The sequence below is a fragment of the Megascapheus bottae genome, unplaced genomic scaffold, assembly GCF_031878675.1.
Source record: "Megascapheus bottae isolate mThoBot1 unplaced genomic scaffold, mThoBot2.hap1 HAP1_SCAFFOLD_641, whole genome shotgun sequence".
NCBI classification, from domain to species: Eukaryota; Metazoa; Chordata; class Mammalia; order Rodentia; family Geomyidae; genus Megascapheus; species Megascapheus bottae.
In genome coordinates, this window is record NW_028327654.1 from 1 (window position 1) to 21603 (window position 21603).

A 21603-nucleotide genomic window follows, 5' to 3' on the forward strand; every position below is an offset into this window, starting at 1 on the left:
ATTCATTAGTTAGAATATATGCACCATCCAGCTTCTGACTACTTGTGTAATATAGAAACTCCTTTATATATTGGTGACATGTGCTAGCCGTGTGGCTAATTGTGTTATTCTTAGTTTATGTGAGCCACCATGCCCAGCTAAGTACGAATTCTTTATATTACAGAAATGTTTATTAGAGAAGTTGATCCTTTATATGTATAAAACATTTTCAACAGGTTTTTCTTTAATTCATTTCTGTAATTGAGTTTATTAGTCTTGTTCTTGTAAGTGGACTCTGGATAATAGAAATAAAGATTTTTTTTTTTACAAAATGTAGATTATAAAGAAAAAAAATTTAAAAAAGTAGTTGTAGCCCAGTGCTTGTGGCTCACACCTGTAATCCTAACTGTTCAGCTCATTTTAAAGTTTTTTTCTTTTTGTGCTTTGTTTAGAAATTTCGTGTTTACATTTTGCACTGTTAATATTTTTCTTGTCAAATTCTCATACTCAGGGAATGAGTGACTAGGCTTTTAATTTTCCATTTTGATTTTGGCTGCTTATGTTTCTAAGTAATTTATATTCCAATAGGAAAAGATGGCAGAACACACATCAAAGAGAAGAGAAATGTAAAGAAACCTTCGGTGACAAAACCAAACAATATCAGGTCAATGTTCATTGCTAGTGCTGGAAAGAAAACTGTAGATGTGAGTTTCATGGTTTTCCTTATATTGAATCTTTTTTTTCATGTAGTGAACATTTTTTGATATACATAATAGATGCTCAATATATGTTTGAGTAACATTTTTCCAATTTCACTAGTTTATGAAGTTAAGTTTAAAGCGCTCAGTGGTTAGAACTTGGGAGAGAGAAGGAAATGGAACAGACAAGCTGAATTGGCAAGTGTTTAATTTCAATGACTTAACACGAAGTCATCTGAGAGAATTCGATGGGAATAAAAGATAAGAGCTATACAAGAAAAGTTATATATACATAAGTGTTGTTAAAATCTGTGAATAGTACGTTAAAGTATTCAGTGAGAAATGAGGAGGCAAAAACTGACAACATAGGATCTTTCTTGGACATGCTGTATGGGTAGAAGATTGTAAGGCCAGTATTTTCTCATTTCTTATTTCCTCCTTTGTAATCTTCAGAAAGCAGTGGACTTGACCAAAGATGATTTGCTAGGTGACATTCTGCAGGATCTGAGCACTGAGGTAAGTGAATGTCTAGGTGTAGAATATGCAGAGCATAGGCTGAAGAAACAATTCAGTAAATATACAAAATAGACTATTGCTAGAATATAAAAAATGGAAGGACAAGTAGGATGCTGGTGCCTCAGTTTTGTAATCTTACCTACATAGAAGGCTGAGAACTGAGGGTCATCATTTCGAGCCATGCTAGGGAGACAAATCTGTGAGGCTCTTATCTCCAGCTATTTAGCAAAAGGGCAGAAGTGGAAATGTGACTCAAATGTAGAGCACCAGCCTTGAGCAGGAAAGCTAAGAGAAATTTCCTTGACCCTGAGTTCAAGCCCCAATACTGCCGCAAAAGAAAAAGAAAAACAGACTTGCCATCACAAAAACCACACCAATTTGAAAACAAAGACAAAGCTTTTAGTTTCTTCTTGTCATTTTAGATGAGTGGTTTCCAGCTGTCATAGCTGTATGATTATGTAGGTAGGGTAGTGTGGGTGTGTGTTGGAAGTAGTGAGAATACACCTAGGAGGTGCTACTGTGTATGTTCATTGCTTGTGTTCAGTTGCTCTAGCGTGTGTTCCCTAAAGAGACTGACGCCTGACCATCTGTACATTAAGGCATGGGATCTTCCTCCAAAATTCTAAGGGGAAGTGAAGGAAGTCAGTGAGCTATCCGTAGGACTGGACAGGCTTAGCTGCACCACGGATTCAAAAATTTGCTATGTCTCATCAAGGCTAAGGTTTTATTTAGAGTTCTAAATAATTCTAAGTGATTGTTCATTAAAATGTGTAATGTCAATGCTATGTATGTAGTTCTTTCTTAATAATTTAAAAATTGCTATACTGGAAGGGCAAGTGAAATTATGTTAAATTTTCAAAAGACAAAATATGGTGAGGGGTGGATTCAATATCTATTCTGGTTTTCTAATGACTTCTGTACTATTGTTGCTATAGTAACCACAGTGCATGAACATAGTTTGGGTGTGGGGGGGAGTGACAGGGAAGGAAAAATGCTTTACTTATTGGGCTTCATTGAGTGAAGAAATGTACTTTATCTGTTATGTGGTAAACCAAGTATGACAGTGTCTGTCTTACACTTTTAGTCATCTCAAATAACTCTCCCACCTGTAATAATATCAAAAAAGAAAAGATCCGCTGGAGCTTCATTGAATCCTTTCTCCGTGCTTACCCCTAAGGTAAAGTGTGTAGAGATACCTTTAGTCTTGATTTATGGTGTTGCATTACATTTATTTTATTGTTTATGTATATGAAGGAAATGCTTTAAGATTTGTCTTTGATATTTATTTTCAATTAGGACTGTCATTCAATATGTACTTCTGTGTATTTCAAAATAGCATGTACCTGCTTTTTTGATAGTAAATTTTGTAGTAACTAGTATGTATTTATTATAGGTATTATAACTGTGCTAAATGCAATAATTTTCCTCCTGGAAACAAGTATTTTTTTTTATAAACCTAGGTAACAGTGAAATAATTGAAGCTGTTGTGTTAATAATACATGGAATCTTTTTATAAATGGGAACTGTCATTATCTCTGGTCAGGGTAGGACAGTTGCATATTTTTAGATGCAGGTCTAACTGACTAAACATTTAAAAATGTTTACAGGTAATTCCTCCAGGGAAAACCACTTTTCCTGCCTCCAGGAAGGAGCTATCATTAACTCCTGTTCCTACTAAACATGCTGAGTTTGCTGGTAAGTCTGACGTCAGGCAGACATGCATGGGTGTTGAACAGTTGCTGTCACAAATAGAGGTTCCATAATAGAGAAAGTAGAGGTGATTTTGAAAATGCTGTGATGCCAAATCTAAGCGTGATGGATTTGAATCCACAACACTAAATGTTAATGACAGTTGACTTGGAGATGAAAGAGAAATCTAAACAGTGTAGGAACAGGGATAGTGTATGATTTCAGTGCTGAATAAGTTTTTGTGCCACGTTGCACCAGCATGTGACAAGAATGTATGATGCTGTCTATAGGAGATCTGGTGCACTCAGAGCATCCAGAAGATGAGGAGTTTGAAGATGATGAGTTTGTTGAGGCCATGGATACTCAGAAGGCAGATATGGAGCCTGTGACTGCCAAGACTTGGGATCAAGAAAGTGAACTCACAGATGGGGTGAAACATGAGTCAGATCCAAAGAAAGGGACTACATCTTGCTTGTAAGAGCATTTTATGACTTTACTGGCACATAGCATTCCAATTATCCTGATGGATTTTGACTTTTGAAAATATGATTTCTGCAGAGGCAATTTTCTCCCAGATGTCTCTTGTTGGAACATTGATGTGGAAGATGACAGCAGTTTCTCAGCTCAGGAAGTCCAAGTGGATTCCAGTCACCTTCCATTGGTGAAAGGGGCAGATGAAGATGAAGTGTTTCAGTTTTATTGGCTGGATGCTTATGAAGATCAATACAGTCAGCCAGGTAATCTATGTTAGATAGCCATAGGCCCTTATTATGGAATCACACCTTTTCTTGGAAATACTTTACTGTATGTAATTGGCACAAAGTTATAGAGTGCTAGCCTTGAGCAAAAGAGCTCAGGGATATATGCCCCAGACCTGGGTTCAGCCACATGACAGGCCCCCCCAAAAAAGTAAAAAACAATTGTGTGCACTTGCATACAACCCCATATGTGTTTACTTATAAATCTGTAAATTAGTTTTAGCTTCCACATATGAGAGAAAACATATATCCTTTTTTTTCCCCTGGGCCTGACTTATTTCAGTTAACATAATATTTTCCAGGTTCATGCATTTCTCGGCAAATCATGTGATATAATTCTTCCTAATGGATGAGTAAAATTCCATTGTGTATGTGCACCATATTGATCCATTTTTCACTGAGGGGCATACGGGCTCTGTCCGTATCTTAGCTATGGTGAATAACACTTTTAGAATAAGATTCAAACTCTTGGGTATGGCTCTTAGGATCCTTCTTATCTGGCGTTTGCTTCCTAACTTGCAATTTTACTGTATACCGATCTTGTCACTTGATAAATTCTGTCATTACTAATACCAGACCTTTGCACTTACAGACTTTGCAAAGCTAACCCAGAAGTTATCACTTAAGACAAGCCTTCTAGGGGCTGGGAGTTTGGCCTAGTGGTAGAGTGCATGCCTACCATGCATTAAGACCCAGATTCAATTCCTTGGTACTACATTCATAGAAAAAAATCAGAAGTGGTGCTGTGACTCAAAGTGGTAGAGCTCTAGCCTTGAGAAAAGTCCAAGGACAGTGCTCAGGCCCTGAGTTCAAGTCCTATGATTGGCATAAAAAAGAGACAGGCCTTCTATCCTCCCAACTAATTTCCTTTATAACATTTATCAATTTATTTAGTACTAAATTCCTGCCACCCATATCCTTGCGAACAAATGTAAACTCATTTTACACAGGGAATTTGTTCATCCAGTTTGTACATCCCCTCAATTCCTGATTCCACTTAAAGTACATTCCTATAACTTCAGGTACATCTGTGGTGAACTACAAACATATCCCAGAACTATGTATGTTTGTAATAAGATTCATTAAGGATTATTCACCCCACAGTTCTCCATCAGGGTGACTGATGCATGTTACAGTGAATGAGTACTGCTCTACTATGATGCAAGTGATTGCACTAACTGAAGCATGGCATTGGCAGGGGAAAAGTCAGACATTGTAATTCCCTACAAAAGAACTTATAATCCAACAAAATGAATACCATGAAACTGGTACTTGAAAGGTGGTGCTGGTGGTGGTGAGTCAGGAGAAAGGTTAGACGAATGAAGAGAGGGTATAGGGATGGGGGAATGCAGTCAATAATATTCACAGCATATCATATGAAATTAAGAAAATTGAGGGAAGAGGTTGGGTTGGGAGTGATAGGGAAGAATGATGTAAGGGTGACATTGGTCAAGATGCATTATATTCATAAACCGATTTGTTGAATGGTAACTTCATTGTACAACTACTTAAAGATAATAAAAATACAAGTTAAAAAGAACAATGGGGAAGTATTAGAAGGCTTTACATGTACTGCAGGTGGTGGTGGTCCCATAAGTGTTTTCATGCTAGCAGGAACACTGATATAAGTGGAAAATAGGCTTTGTGTGTATGTACATGTAGATGAGTAACCTAGCATGGGATTTTGGAGTTCCTGGAGATGAATCAGTTCAGGAAAGAGATGCTACTTACTTAGACCCTGGGGACTGAGGAGAATGAGAGAAGTGAAGACATTTAACATGTATTTTAAAAAGATTTTTTATTAGCATATATTAGTTATACATGGGGGAGGGGTTTTCACTGTGACATTTCTATACCCTAATACTGTCATCCCTCTATCACTTTCCTTCTCCCCTTCCGTCTTAAAAGAATTTCAACAAATTTCCTTTGTCTATTTTTTTTTTTTTGCCAGACATGGGGCTTGGCTCTGGGTGCTATCCCTGGGCTTCTTTTTGCTTAAGGTTAGTGCTCTACCATTTGAGCCACTGCACCACTTTTGGCCTTTTCAGTGATGCCTGGGCTAGCTTGGAACCATGATTCTTAGATCTCAGCCTCCAGAGTAGCTAGGATCACAGGTGTGAGCCACTGGCACCTGGACATTTTTCTGTTTGTTTATTTTTTTATTGGGGGGAGGAAGGGGTTGGTTCTGAAGCTTCAACTCAGGGCCTGGGCACTGTCCTTGAGTTTTCTCAAGACTAGTACTCTACCACTTGAGCCACAGTACCACTTCCGGTTTTTGTGTGTCTCAAACCTAGGGCTTCGTGCATGCTAGGCAAGCACTCTACCACTAGGCCACACTCGAGACCCCCTTTTTCTATTTTTATACATGCATATAAGGTATTCGTCTCCATTCACATCTCTATTAACTTCTCCATTCACCCTTCCCCTTCCCATTGGTATCTACTTCCCTCCAAAAGCCTTTTACTCTCCTTTGATTGTTTTTAGCACATATTATACAGAGAGGTTTCACCACAGTATTTACACATGTACATATTTTAATCAGAATAATCCCTTCTATTGCTCTCTTTGCCCACCTCCACCCCCCATTGTTTAATGACTTTCAATGAGATTCCTTATGCCATTTTCATACATTAATGCATTGCATTTTGATAGTGTTCACTCTCCGTTTCTCTTTCCCTTTTCCTCACCTTCCCCCACCCAATAACCCCATAGTTGCAGTCAAGTTTGGTGTATATAAATAAATACGAAAAACTAGAAGAGTTGGCTAGTCAATAGAACAAAAGTGCATTATGTTTAAGAATTCATAGGGGTGACTTCCCAATGAGGGATCTTTTTGACATTTCCTTGTAAGGGAAAATAGAATTGAACCAGGAAGTGCCTAGAATGCCCCTGTGATGCCTGAAGCGGTTCATTCTATTTTGAAGTAGGGTAATTTATCACAAAAAAAATTGTCCTTGAATTGAACAGATTTTTCTTGTGGTTGATTCTAGGTCTGTCTGCAACTGAGTTGAATATCTTATTATTTATTTATTTTTTGCCAGTCCTGGGGCTTGAACTCAGGGCCTGTGAACTGTCCTTTGGCTTTTCTCAAGGCTAGTGCTCTACACACTAGAGCCACAGCACCACTTCTGACTTTTCTATGTATGTGGTACTGAGGAATTAAACCTGGGTCTTTGTGTATGCTAGACAAGCACTCTACCATTAGGCCAAACTCCCATCCCCTTATTAAAATATTTTTTTTTTGCCAGTCCTGGGCTTGGGCTCAGGGCCTGAGCACTGTCCTTGGACTTTCTCAAGGCTAGAGCTCTACCACTTGAGCCTCAGCACCACTTCCGGCTTTTTTCTATGTATGTGGTACCGAGGAATCGAACCCGGGTCTTCATGCATGCTAGGCAAGCACTTTAACCACTACGCCAAACTCCCGGTCCCTTAAAATTTTTTTGTACCGGTACTGGGGCTTTAATTCCGGACCTAGTTGCTGTCCCTTAGCTTTTTTTTTTTTTTTTTGTCCTGAAGGCTACTGCTTGATCTACCACTTGGGCCATTGCTCCACTTTGGGGTTTTGGTGGTTAATTGGAGATAAAGAATCTCATAGACTTTTCTGCCCAGGCTGCTTTGAACCTTGATCCTTAGATCTCGGCCTCCTAAGGAAAGGAGGATTACAGGCATGAGCTACTGGTGTCTGGCTGGTCAGCTATATTTTGAAAGTAACCAATGTATAATATAGAGTCCATTTCCTGATACTGGGACTATCGTCATTGCGTAGGCCTTTTAAATAATATTGCAAAAGTATTTGTTTTGATTGTGCTGGGGATTGGACCCAGGGCCTTCTCCATGCTCAGCTATGCTTTGCCTTTGAGCTTCACAGCCAGCACTGGGAAATATTTTGTAATTTATTTATTTATTTATTTATTTTTGCCAGTCCTGGGCTTGAGCTCAGGGCCTGAGCACTGTCCTTGGATTTTCTCAAGGCTAGAGCTCTACCACTTGAGCCTCAGCACCACTTCTGGCTTTTTTCTATGTATGTGGTACCGAGGAATCGAACCTGGGTCTTCATGCATGCTAGGCAAGCACTTTAACCACTAGGCCAAACTCCCGGCCCATAATTTATTTTTTTTTAAATGAAGCTTTTTACTCTGTTTTCTAGGCTGGCCTTGAACTCTTGGGCTCAATCAGCTTCACTGTCATGGGCTTCCAGTCTGTCCCACTCTGCCTAACTCATTTTTTTGGTGCTATTGAGAGTTACTAATTTGTTATTTGTCTGTCATATAAATGCTATAGTACAATGAAATTCCTAGTGCTGAAGAAGGCCTCAGAAATTTGACTTACACTTGTAATTCTAGTTACTTAGGAGACTGAGATTGGAGGATTGTGGTTCGAAGTCAGCCTGAGCAGGGAAGTCCATGAGACTTTTTTTTGCCCGTTCTGGGGCTTGAACTCGGGGCCTGGACACTGTCCTTGGGCTTTCTCAAGGCTTACACTCTACCATTTGAGTCACAGCACCACTTTTGACCTTTTCTGTTTATGTAGTCCTGAGGAATCAAACCTGGGGCTTCATGAATTCTAGGCAAGCACACTACCGCTGAGCCACATTCCCAGCTCCAAGTCAGCGAGATTCTTTTCTCCAGTTAGCCATCGAAAAACCTAGAAATGGAACTGTGACTAAATTAGTAGAGCTCTAGTCTTGAGCACAAACACTCAGGGACGGCACCCAGACCCTAAGTTCAAGCCCCAGGATCAGCTAAAAAGAAAGGAAAACTGAAAACCAGAATAAGCAAACAAACAAAAGAAAATATATAGTCCATCTACTTGAGGAATAGGAGGCTCTAGGGAGTAAAGTATTTGACCCTTTCATGGTGAAAGTCTGAGCTTTTCAACCTCAGTACATTTTTCTGTCTGGAGTACTTCTCAAGATGTATCCTGTGCAGTGTCACATCTTTCTCTGTCCTTGTTTTTGATGCCAATGGGTTAAATAAATAGCTTAAAAAGTTCTTTAATCTCAGAGGGTTGCACAGTTTTATCGTGATAGTTGGTAATGATCACTGAGCTTTGGAGAAATCAATGCAACTAATAAAAATGAAGTACTCCCAAAGACCCTGTTATTGTTTCTCACTTTCTTACAGATTCTAAGTCAGTCAGTTGTTGCTGAATGTGGCATAATTATGAAAAGAATCTTACTCTTTGCATATGGGAAGATATCCTGTCTTCATTACGACTTTTTCAAGGTTGAATAATCCTGCTGCACCTGGTTTCAGCTAGTAACTTTGGGGGGAATATAATCTTTGTTTACCATGATCTTTTTGTGGCAAATGAGGCATAAACAGTGTCAAATGTGTTGCATGAAGTGTGATATTAGTTTGACTGTAAAATGAGCTATTTGAATCTTTGAATCCAATATTAGGGTCTTTATTTTTCTTTGCATGGAATTTTGTTTTTCCATCTTAAGCTGTTGTGAGGATGACTTCTAATTTTCTGAGCTACTGTGAGTTTTTTCTTTAAATCATCCCCACAGTCTTTTCTTCCCTCTCCCTTGTCCCCTCCGCTTCTCCCCCCTCCTCACTGAAAATCACACAACTCTTGTGTGAGTTTTAATCATCTGCAGAAATGAAAAAAACTGTAGATAGTCTTATTTATTCCAGGATGAGTGACAAAAGGAAACACTGATGAGCTGTCTTATGAAACTGGGGTAATTGTTTTTGTGAACAGTAACCTTTGCATATGTCACAATTTTTGCAGTGTCTCAGATAAGTGGCTGTGTTGAGTAGTTAAGTTGATTACTGCTGTGTAATTCACAGAGCCCAGGATTTTGCACAGTGACCATTCCTTGGGCTGGTGATCAAATCTTTAGAGTCCTTTCTTGACGGCCAGTTTTCATGAATAATGACTTGATATTGAGAACAGGCAGGTTTTTATGTTTGGTATTTATTATTTAGGGATTTCAGAAGGAAAGTGTCTACTGATTAAACCTTTGTTAATCTGAAATAGAAAAGAAAGGACTATCATTAATTCTGTGTAGCCAGATATTTTAAGTAACTTATGGGATAGACAAGGATGAAATACATTATAGCATAACCCTGCTAGGAATATTTACTATTGCATGCAATAAGACCAGATAAGTTATGCTTTTCTAAATACGGGTTTACATTACAGAAAAGTACTAATGTGCCCTTCTTGGCCTGGTAAATGAATAGTTTTTATCTGTACTTTAAAGTACTAAAAGAAACTTAGAACTCTGAGACCTGTAAGTTTTCATAAGATGCTTTAAATAGCAAATTTGTTGTAGAATAATTTGCTGGTTTCATTGCTCTTAATCTGGGTAATCCTAGTTATAGAGAAAGGGTTTATGCTAAATTTATTTTCTTTCTCCAATTGCCATAAATTGTATGTACAATTGTGGTAGATATGTCTGGTGTTAGCACTGAGTAATGGACTGATCTGATACAGGGTGTGGATAGCAGATATATATTTTCTGTTCAAATTAGTTACCATGAAGGCATAGTTGTGTGGACACATTCAGTTGTACACTTATTTTGTCCTTTTTTATTGCATATAATTGAAATGTTTGATTTTCCATGGTTTTTCCTTCATCTTTTAGGTGTGGTATTTCTGTTTGGCAAAGTTGGGTTTTTTTTTTTTTTGTTTATTAGGTTGTTTTTTTATTTTGTGATTCAGCTAAGACACATGTGAGCTGTTGTATCATGGTGAAAAACATCGAGCGAACATTGTACTTCCTTCCCCGTGAAATGGTAAATGCTCACAATAAGCTTTCAGTTCTTAGGGATTGTATATGACATACATTCTGTAGTCTGCCAACTCTGTCATTCAACAGGGTAGGGATTTTCTATAACACTAATTCTTTTTTTCTGACCAATAATTGTCAACAATTGTATTAGAGGTTGGGAAAAGTAGAAAGATGAAGTAGAACTGAGTTTTCAAGTTAGTGAAAATGTCTGAGTTTTAATATATAATAATATTTTCCAATATTTGTTTATTTAATAATTAGGCTGGAGTTGCTAAGGCTTTAATACATTTGTCTCAGTTTTCATGCTTTTACTACATTCTTTCCATGGCCATTCAACAAGACCAGTCGTATTTGCTTCTCCCATCCCGCTTTCTTATTGTCAATCATGGGGCTTGAACTCAGGGCCTGGGCACTGTCCATGAGTTGTTATTGCTCCAGGCTTGCTGTTTGCCACTTTGAGCCACAGCTCCACTTCTTGATTTTCTGATGGTTAATTGGCGGTAAGAGTCTCACAGACTTTCCTGCCTGGGCTGTCTTTTGAACCACAATCCTCAGATCTCAGCCTTCTGAGTAGCTAGGATTACAGGTATGAGCCACCATTGCCTAACAGCTTTTCCCTTTTTATTAGAAATTTTAACATCTGCAGTCCTCTTAGTCCTAGCTCTATGTCTCTCTCAATCCACACTTCTTGGTCAGGATTTAGAACTTATTTCCCATTTTATAGAATTGATTGCTTTTATCTCTTTTTTATGCATTGGGAACACTAGAACATTTAATTTAGTACTTTTTTTGCCAGTCATGGGGCTTGAACTCAGGACAGAACACTGTCCTTGGGCTTTCTGCAAGGCTAGCACTCTACCACTTGAGCCATAGCACTGCTTCCAGCTTTTTCTATGTATGTGGGTATGTGGTACTGAGGAATTGAACCTGGGTCTTCATGCATGCTAGGAAAGCACTCTAACACTAGGCCAAACTCCTGGCTCCTAATATATTTTTTTAGCTCTATGTATTTGAATTTGTCTGTGAAAGTGCTATAAAGGTGTTTTTTTGTTGTTGTTGTTTTTTTGGCCAGTCCTGGGGCTTGAACTCAGGGCCTGATCACTGTCCTTGGGCTTTGTCAAGTCTAGAACTTTACCACTTGAGCCAAAGCACCATCTCTGGCTTTTTCTATATACATATATGGTACAGAGGAATAGAACCTGGGTTTTTGTGCATGCTCAGCAAGCACTCTACCACTAGGCCAAACTCCCAGCCACTGCTATAAAATTTTTAAATGGATGAGGATGAACATTGATTTAGATTTAAATTTCTGGCATATGAGAAGACCTTATGAACACTTTTTCGCCTTCTTTCTTTTCTCTATGGGTTAACAGAGAATCGATCTAAATACGGGGAAAGAAACAGGAGCTCCAGTTACAATGAAAGATATTTATGATGAATTTGATGAGAGTATAGCAGCAAAGTATAAGATTATGAAGTTCAAGTCCAAGGTTTGTATTTGATGATGAATTTTTTCTCACCCTTTGTTTTTATTTCCTGAATTTGCAAATAGTCATTACATGCTTACTTTATGCAAAATGCTTTCGGCATAACTCCTGGAATGGAAATCTCCAATGTTTGGATGTAATAATATAAGTTTTACTTTCCTTTAAAATGCTTATGAAGTAATGGCTCCGAATTTGAAAGAAAGATAATTCAAAGCAAATTAATTGCTTCCAGTGTTTACAGCATATCTCCTACTATTATTCTAAAATGGAGAAGAAACGATTACTGTGAGTATATTTTATCTTGAGGAAATTTGTGAATATGATGCTATTTCTGATACAATTGAAATCTTTTTTTCATGATATATATATGTGTGTGTGTGTATATATATATATATATATATGTCTTCATTTTGATATCTATGGCCATAATTGTGGGGATTGAAACATTGGTTGTTAATACTGATTACCATAAAGGGAAAATTGAGTTGCTAAAGATACATTCTTAATTATTTGAGCTTTTTAATGGTGGTGAGGCACAGCCTCGGAATTCCAGGAGCAGTGTATAAAGCACTGTGTCTGCTCCTTAGTACTGCAGACAAATGAAGCACAAACAAAGCTTTAGTGATGTGGTTTAGCAGTTCTAGTGGTAAAGAACATAGGTACTTTTAAATCTTACCCTGCTGGTCACTAATATGTGAATGGACAAATGCATAATGCTGAAAAATTTGTGTTGAAAAATATGGTCTTATAAGTTGTTGAAATTTAGAACATCTTGTATCAATACATATGAAGTGGTTAAAGGTCCTTGACACATAGCCAGTACTTAGTCATATGAGTCATAATTACAATGTTGTTTTTTCAGCAAGTTCCTTAACATCAAATAGTAACAATCTAATACAGTAAATTGTAACAAAAATCTAATCTTCTGTTGTTTAGGAGTAGTTATTTTAGCATTTTGTCACTTTCTGTAGGAGTTGAAAGAGGAAAGGATGTTTTTCTGGTTTTACTTACCTTTGTGTTCTGTAAAGAGAGTAGCTATATGATGATATACAGGACCATATATTTTGCATGTATTAGTGACCAATTTAATGTTTGAAATACTTCTGTTCTAATGAGTTTTAAAATATCTACTTATCCAGACAGTGGAAAAGAATTATGCTTTTGAAATACCCGATGTTCCAGCAAAGTCAGAATACTTAGAAGTTAGATACTCGGTAAGTCAAGCTAAGCAAATTACTGGGTGTTGCTTTTCATCATTTTTCTGTATTTTGAACTTACATCTGGCTTTCAGTTAGAAGTCTTTAGGCTCCTTAAGCCTGCAGCTCATTGAGGTGGATTTACAGAAATGAATAATTAAAATGGGTAAAATTAATTTAAGTATATAGACTACCGGTCTTACTGCTTTTCTCTGCTTTTAAGTATGTATCTTTAAATGAATTGGAACCGCACAACAATTTGTTAAGTAGAATAAATGCTACATGAATGAGTTGGACATCATTAGTCTGTTGAAGTGTCTCTTGTGAGCAGTTGAAAGGTGAGAGAGGAGTGTCAGTAGCATCACAATAATGTTCCTCTTGCTCCTGTGTCAGGCAAGGTCATTGCTGTGGGGTGTTAATTAACTGGACTTTAACCTCTTTTTACCTCTGTTCTAGTGTTTTGATCCCATGATGTTGGAAAAGAGAAACTTTTAAGAAATGTTTTTGACAGTGGTGATGCAAAGTACATGGAAGCATTTTCAATGAGTCTCACGCTATTGCTTTCTATTCTTCTAATGGAATGCTACTTACTTGGCTATTCTTTATCAGTGAGGCATGTACGGTTCTGGACAGAAATTCTGCTTTTGGGGGAGCTTCTTGTCCTATTTTTCTTCTAATGGATATCATCAAGATGCATTATTTTGTCATTGTGAATTGTTTTTGTTTCCTACTGTGAATTGTTTTGGATTTCATTTGTGGCAAATTACATTTCACATATATCAAAGGGGTTTCTTCTACTTCATAGAGAGCCTTTTGTTTATTTCAAATATAGACTGAAAAAATGTGAAGTAGTAGTTTTAAACAAAAGAGATTTTTATTTTCCCCCTTTTAGGCAGAAATGCCACAGCTTCCCCAGGATTTGAAAGGAGAAACGTTTTCTCATGTATTTGGAACCAACACATCCAGCTTGGAACTATTCTTGATGAACAGAAAGATCAAAGGACCTTGTTGGCTTGAAGTAAAAAATCCACGTAAGGATAAATGCTAAGTAGATTGCTGGTACACGATGTGATTTCTTGAAGGGAGGTTAAGATTTGTTATGATTCCTCCAAGGCATTGTTTATTTTTTATGGTACTGAAGTTTGAACACAGTGCCTTGTGCTAGATTCAGCTTGCTTGCTTAGCTGATGTTCTACTGCTTTAGCCATATCTCTACTCTGTTTTTTTGCCCATTATTTTGGAGTCCCATATAATGTTCTATCAGATTCTTGAAATTGCAGTCCTCTAGTACTCAGCCTACTTAGTACTATTTTGAGTCCTATATTGTGTGCCTGAGCCATTCAGTGCCTGGCCATTATTTATTTTTTTAAAGCTTATCTTAGGTCTTTTCCATGGAACATTTTATAAAAGCTATGGACCTTTTTTGTTTCCCCTAAGAAATCAAATGCACATATAGATTTGCATACCACCCACTAATTTGCCTTATAGTTAGTTAGATGATATGTCATTAGAAGAGAGGAGTTAAGAATCTTATGTTTAGTTATATGTTGTGTCATCTTTAATAGAAGATAGGATTGAAGAATATTTCAGTTAATCACAGATGTCATAATTATAGTACTTTTTCAGTAAGTGTCTATTGATGTGTTGTGCCTATTCTTTCTCAGAGCTTTTGAATCAGCCAATCAGTTGGTGCAAGTTTGAAGCAATGGCTTTGAAACCAGACTTGGTGAATGTAATTAAGGATGTCGGTCCTCCTCCACTTGTAGTGATGTCTTTCAGCATGAAGACAATGCAGAATGTAAAGAACCATCAAAATGAGGTAAAGAGATTTTACAGATTTTTGTATGTGTGCCTTATGTACACTATTTATCTGAATTTCTGTAGCTAGTCTGCAAGAGAATGTTGTTGGTTTGGGAGAGCAAAGACTACTGATTCATTATCAAACTATTTTGGAGAATGAATTAAGTTTGTCTTGTATTGCAATTTTAAATTGTTGAAAATAGAATATATATATTTAAAAGGTATTTTTGTTTTTTAAATGGACACAGAAAATAATAAACTTCCTATGCTTATACATAATTCATCTGTTAACAAGATTTTGTGACATTTATCTCCCTTCCCCTTCATTCAGCTTGAAATATTTTAAAGCTGTTCTTGAGCATTGTATCATTTTAACTCTATCTTCACGTACTTCTCAAAGCATGCACATAGTAGTTTTTACAGTAGATGGCTAGAGTTAATACATTTTTTTGTCAAAGGTTTAATTAGTGCTTAGTTAAAAGAAGCATCCATTCCTAGGGTCCAGAATGAGGTATCCACATATCACTTCCTAGTAAAGGAAATAGGGCTCTATGGAGAAGAGCAGAAAACAGAAAAATGTCTAAGGTAAGTCTGGAACATCTTGTATCAGTAAGTAAGGACCATATTAAAACTTGCTGAAAATCTGTCAAAAGGCCTTAGGAAACAGCTTGAAAAGTTTCCTACTGGTCAGAGATAAGGTCAGTGGGATTATTATAAGGATAATTGTAACAGATGGAATGAATTCAGAATGATTGTCTCATTGTTAAGATGGTCACTTATGAAGGAAGCTCGCAAACTAATTCATTATTTTGAAAACTGTTAAATAAAGAATCAAGTATTTATCCTGACATTTCTTTTTTTTTTTTTTTTTTTGCTTGTCCTGGGGCTTGAACTCAGGGCATAGGCACTGTCCCTGGGCTTTCTCAAGGCTAGCACTCTACCACTTGAGCCATGGCACCACTTCTAACTTTTTCTTTTTTTTTTTTTTTGCCAGTCTTGGGCTTGAGCTCAGGGCCTGAGCACTGTCCTTGGACTTTCTCAAGGCTAGAGCTCTACCACTTGAGCCTCAGCACCACTTCCGGCTTTTTTCTATATATGTGGTATGTGGTACCAAGGAATCAAACCCGGGTCTTCATGCATGCTAGGCAAGCACTTTAACCACTAGGCCAAACTCCCGGCCCATTTCTGACTTTTTCTGTTATGTGGTACTGATGAATCAAACCCAGAGCTTCGTGCCTGCTAGCAAGCATGTTACCACTAGGCTACACTCTCAGCCCCTAGAAATGGTTTTGATCCAATCTTTTGATTTAACTATGAATTCATAAGCCGAAAAATGCATTAAATGATTCCATTGGCACATAGAAAGCGAAATCCATATAATGGAACATTTTTTTTTTTGCCAGTCCTGGGCTTGGGCTCAGGGCCTGAGCACTGTCCCTGGATTTTCTCAAGGCTAGGGCTCTACCACTTGAGCCACAGCACCACTTCTGGCTTTTTGCTATGTATGTGGTACTGAGGAATCAAACCCAGGTCTTCATGCATGCTAGGCAAGCACTTCTCCACTAGGCCAAACTCCCGGCCCCATAATGGAACATTTTTAGGATAGATGACTCATTTTTTTTTTTTTGTCGGTCCTGGGGCTTGCACTCAAGACTTGGGCACTGTCCTTGGACTTTCTCAAGGCTAGCACTCTACCACTCGAGCCATAGCACCACTTCCAGTTCTTGATTTTTCTTTGTATGTGGTACCGAGGAATCAAACCCATGCCTTTGTGTATGGTAGGCAAGCACTCTACCACTAGGCCACAGTTCCAGCCCAGATGACTCAATTTCTTAAGCAAATACCAATTGTAGGGAAATGATAGATGGGGTGAGGTTGCACATACAGTTCTTACATATCAGCCATTTGTAAAGTTTGGGCCTTATATGATAAATAAAATTGAGGTGATTTGAAAAATGTGAAAATTAATTGTGCCCATTATAAGGGATTACCATGGTTTTAGATAAGATCTTTGTATTTGGTTACATTATGGGTATACATCTTCTAATTATAGTGATGGTTGCCAACTGAGTGACAATGTCCCCTAGGGTACATTTGGTGATGTCTGCAAGCATTTTGATTGCCATGACTCACGGATTGGGTGAATAAAGAGGTTGGGATGGTACTAATGCCATCTAGTGAGTATAGTCTAAGATGCTGCTAAATATCCTATAGTGCCCCAGACAGTCCTTATGACAAAATAATTTGTCCAAAATGTCAATGGTGCGAGATGGGAAAGCCCTGTTTCAGATATTCATGGTGAAATAGTTCCATGTAAAATGATATGTCTGGGCTTTTTCAAAATGATCTGGGAGGAAGCAGGAAGTATGTGGGGCTGTAGATGAGTTGGTAGTTGAAAGTGGGTGATGGATTTGTGAGTCAATTTATTCTGTTTCTTTGTATTATTTTTTAACTTATTTAAATGTTTTCATCGCCAAGTTAGAAGTATTCATATAGACTTAAATATCTTTTTATGTTCTTGGTGGTTTTCATGAGATTGCAGAATGTGATAGGTGTTTAGTGATTTTTTTCCTTCTTTCTTTGCAGATTATTGCTATGGCAGCTTTGATTCATCACCGTTTTGAATTAGACAAAGCGCCCCCACAACCGCCCTTTCAATCACACTTCTGTGGTATGTATTTTTTTAAGAGATGATTTACTAATGGTTTGATTTGAATTTTTTTTATTTCTTTCTCCAGCTGTTGGATCAGTAACTTGTTTTTCAAAAAATTGTTTTAAAGAGTAGTTAGTGCATATTGTTAGAGAAGGTTGTTTTCAGCTGTGGAAACTAAGCTTTATTGGCTAAAGTTTTGTGGGTTTTTTTTGTGTGTGTGTGAGTGATGAGGCAAGATGCCAAAGAATAAATGATGTTTACCTATTTGTGAGAAGTTAACAAACCGGTAATATCCCCCGGAGTTGAGTTGTGCTATGCATAAAATGCAGGGGACGAAACAGCTTCACAGAATTTTGCATTTGTCGTTTGAGTCAGTCTCCCACTGATGCATTTTATGTGAGAGTATGGTCAGTTAAAACATTTCTTAAAGAGGAGAGAGGGAATAACACTACTGAAGTATTATGTTTCCTGGGATCTTTTCCATTCCAGAATCAGATCTTGGGCAGCTTCTATTATCTCGTTTTTGGGTATTTAAGAAAATGCTACTAGACACCGAGAGGATTGTGTAAGGTATAATTACTCCTTAAATAGTTAAACAAAATAGTTAAAAAATACAAATAAATAGTTAAAATAGTTTAAAAAACCCTTGAAGTATAACACATGGAAAAATGATAATAGCCTAGGAAATATGTAGATGAGAACAGTCATAGTGTCTTTAATATGCATTTATTTACCTCCTCAGTATATATTTTAGCCTGTGAACAGCTATTATGTGAGGCAAAATACTTTTGGTGTAGCTTTGGGCATCTTGATTTTTCCAACTTTGCAAAAATTGAATTGAATTCCTTTCCTTTGTCTTATACAGAATGAGGCTGTGATAGTGTTTGCATTTCATTTGGGGAAGATTATTATAGTCCACCATTCTAATTTCAGTGGATAACAAATGTTTTCAAAGCAGTTTTTTTGGGGGGTCAGTGGTTGGGACTTGAACTCAGGGCCTTGGTGTCATCCCTGAGCTCTTTGGCTCAAGGCTAGCCCTCTACCATATGAGGTACAGTGCCACTTCCGGCTTTCTAGTGGTTAATTGGAGATAAGAGTCTAAGGACTTTCATGCCTGGGCTGGCTGTGAACCATAATCCTCAGATCTCACCGTTCTGTGTAGCTAGGATAACAGTCGTGAGCTACTGGTGCCTGGCCTTCAAAGCAGTTTTAATGGTTGTGTAGACATAGGAATCAGGCTGTTCCTTTAAAATTCAACAACATTGTGGGTGGAATTACTTGACCTTCTTAATTGTAGGAATTACAGGAAATTTGACTTATATTTTATGTGGTTTTCATTTGGAGACGTGCAGTTTCTATTACCTGAATTTGGACTAAGATGGGTATTGGAATCTTTTTGTTTCCTTCCTACAGTTGTTTCTAAACCAAAGGACTGTATATTTCCATATGCTTTCAAAGAAGTCATTAAGGAAAAGGTAAATAACTTATTGTTCTTAGATACAAAGCTCTATTTGTTTGGAAAGAGACCAGGAGATTAGAGATTAGTAGAGGCAGGTGGTTATGTATTTTATTAGATGTCTTACTGCTAGATCAGAGTTTGGCATTTGCTCATTAAAATGTATTAGAAAACAAAAACTGCAAACATTCAAAAGGTTTACATGTTTTACCATCTGAAAATAATGGAATTGTACATTGTACTAGTACATGGGTAGACTTGAGATGGCTTACCTGGGAGCTTGTCCTGAATGAATGAACTATCTTATGATTTGAGAAGATGTGTTAGGGTAACTAAGTGAAGTTGGCAGTACTGTGGCTATTATAGAGCTATGTAATATGCTCAGTCATCTCTAAACTTCCATTGTGTTTCACAAAGAAATCATGAACCCTTATAACAATATCAGAGGGAATAGTACAATTGAGTGGGGTTTTCACAAAGGTTAATACATTCATTGTCAAGAATTTCTTTCTTTTTTTCTTTGCCAGTCCTGGGCTTGAGCTCAGGGCCTGAGCACTGTCCTTGGACTTTCTCAAGGCTAGAGCTCTACCACTTGAGCCTCAGCACCACTTCCGGTGTTTTTTTTTTTTTTTTAAATGTGTGTGGTACCGAGGAATCAAACCCGGGTCTTCATGCATGCAAGGCAAGCACTCTACCACTAGACCAAACTCCAGGCCCAAGAATTTCTTTTTTTAGCCAGGTTTTGTGGCTTATGCCTGTAATCCTAGCTCTTTGTAAGACTGGGATTGGGAGGATCATAGTTCAAGACCACTCTAGGGTAAAACTTGTAGGACCTAATCTCAATTAGAAAAAAAAGCTGAACACTAGCTTATACACCTGTCATCTCAACAATTCAGGGAGCTTAAATTGGAGGATTGTGGCCCAGGCCAGTCCAGGCAAAAATGAAAAAGAAAAAAGTGAGACCCTATTTGGAGGATGGGAACACAAAAGGACAGAAAAGAAAGGATCCAGCAAAAAGGGTCTGGGCATGCTCAAGTGGTAGAGAGCTGCTTAGCAAGCATAGAGCTCTGAGTTTGAAGTCTAGTACAACAAAAAAGGAATTTATTTTGGAAGACATTCTGTCTTGTAAAAATAAAAGTATTGAAATATTCACAGATTTATTTGTCAGTTTCTTCATGTGACAAAATGAAGTGCTAGCAACCTTGTTAGGCTCCACTTATATTATTTTAAATTAGCATGAGAGATCTAATAGTTGGGGTTACTATCAGGTTCCAGCTATCAATTGTGTCATGCTCTGAAGTACTTACTCAAATAAAATTACAGGACAATTCTGAGTCAAGCTGACATTTTTTAAAGCTGAATTCACGTTAGAAAACATAAGAGCCATCAACTTTCATTTGAAGAGATTTTTTATAGTAAGAATGTATTTTCTGAATATCTAATTTGTATTTAGTAATCTAATTGGAAGACTTTGTGTGAAGATAAATTTTATTTATGCCTAAGACACTTGTAGTTCTTAAATACGTGTTTGTTTTTAGTCTAGTTTCTTATTTATTGGTTCTTTCACTGCTATTTGAGATTAGTTTATACGATTCTTGGGATTTCTTTGTCTAGTAAATACAAAAACAGTGAAGTCTACCAGGGATTATATATTAAAATGATATTTTTGAAAGGTACTCTGATTTATATGTTTTAAAATGTGTCCAATGCACAAACATGTCTCTGTGGAAGGACATTTCTGTTCTTAATGTTGCTTAGCACTTAAAATTTTGTGTTATTCACAGCATATTATTAGGATGGGCTCCTTAGAGACTTTGTGAAATTATTATAATAATAAACAGAATGAGAAATTTCATTGCTGCATTTAGTCTTAAACTAGGTATTTGCATTTAGCCCTAAGAAATCTTAGTCTGGTTGAATAAGAACCAAAGGCACAATACTTCAGAGTCAGTGATGAATATGTTTCTATCTAACAGAACGTGAAGGTTGAGGTTGCTGAAACAGAAAGAACACTGCTAGGTTTTTTCCTTGCAAAAGTTCACAAAATTGACCCTGATGTCATTGTGGTGAGTAGATACTTGATCCGTGTTATGGGGAACCTCTTCATTCCTTACTTCTTTTCATTGTGACTTCATTGATCATTTAGTCTTTGTTGGTCATTTATTTCTGAGGACTAAAGAATCTTTTCAGAATGAAATAGCCCTGTGGACTGGTGGGAATTGCTATAGCTCCTGGTAAAAGAAAGTGGAAAAAATCTTAGCCCACTGTAATATAGTTTTTTTTCTAATATAAAAGCAACCTCTGAATTACTATTGAAGTTTATGATATTTATTTTACTCTTAGAAAGCAACGTGTCAGTTAACATCTGCTCAGACTGTTAGTATCTTCAGAATTTTTGTTTAGCTGCTTAGTTGCATAGTGGTCACAGAAACTAATTCAAGTATTTCATGAGCTCAGTGGATCTGTTTGATACATTCTTTTGAGGGCTCAAGGCTAAGAATTTTTTTTTTCTTTTGACAATCTGGTATGTTTCCAATAGATAGTGAAAGTTGATAATTCATTGAGATAGTGTGATCCATTTCCTAGGAGTCAAATGGTAACATTTTGCTCTTATGCATCATCTAGCCTT

The 21603-nt window shown here is 37.2% G+C and overlaps 1 protein-coding gene across 1 annotated transcript; it reads left to right on the forward strand.

Moving 5' to 3' along the window:
- Positions 1–567: 567 nt before the first annotated feature.
- LOC150039534 (DNA polymerase alpha catalytic subunit-like) lies at positions 568–21040 on the forward strand (the record flags this gene model as incomplete). The annotated part of the gene is made up of 15 exons (XM_090327767.1): positions 568–683; positions 1131–1193; positions 2278–2370; positions 2801–2888; positions 3173–3356; positions 3441–3619; positions 10236–10259; positions 10298–10386; positions 11756–11876; positions 13013–13083; positions 13958–14096; positions 14730–14884; positions 17452–17536; positions 18932–18993; positions 20951–21040. Coding segments are annotated over 15 exons (1559 nt in total), but the record flags the coding sequence as incomplete, so codon positions are not given.
- Between the last annotated feature and the right edge of the window lie 563 nt (positions 21041–21603).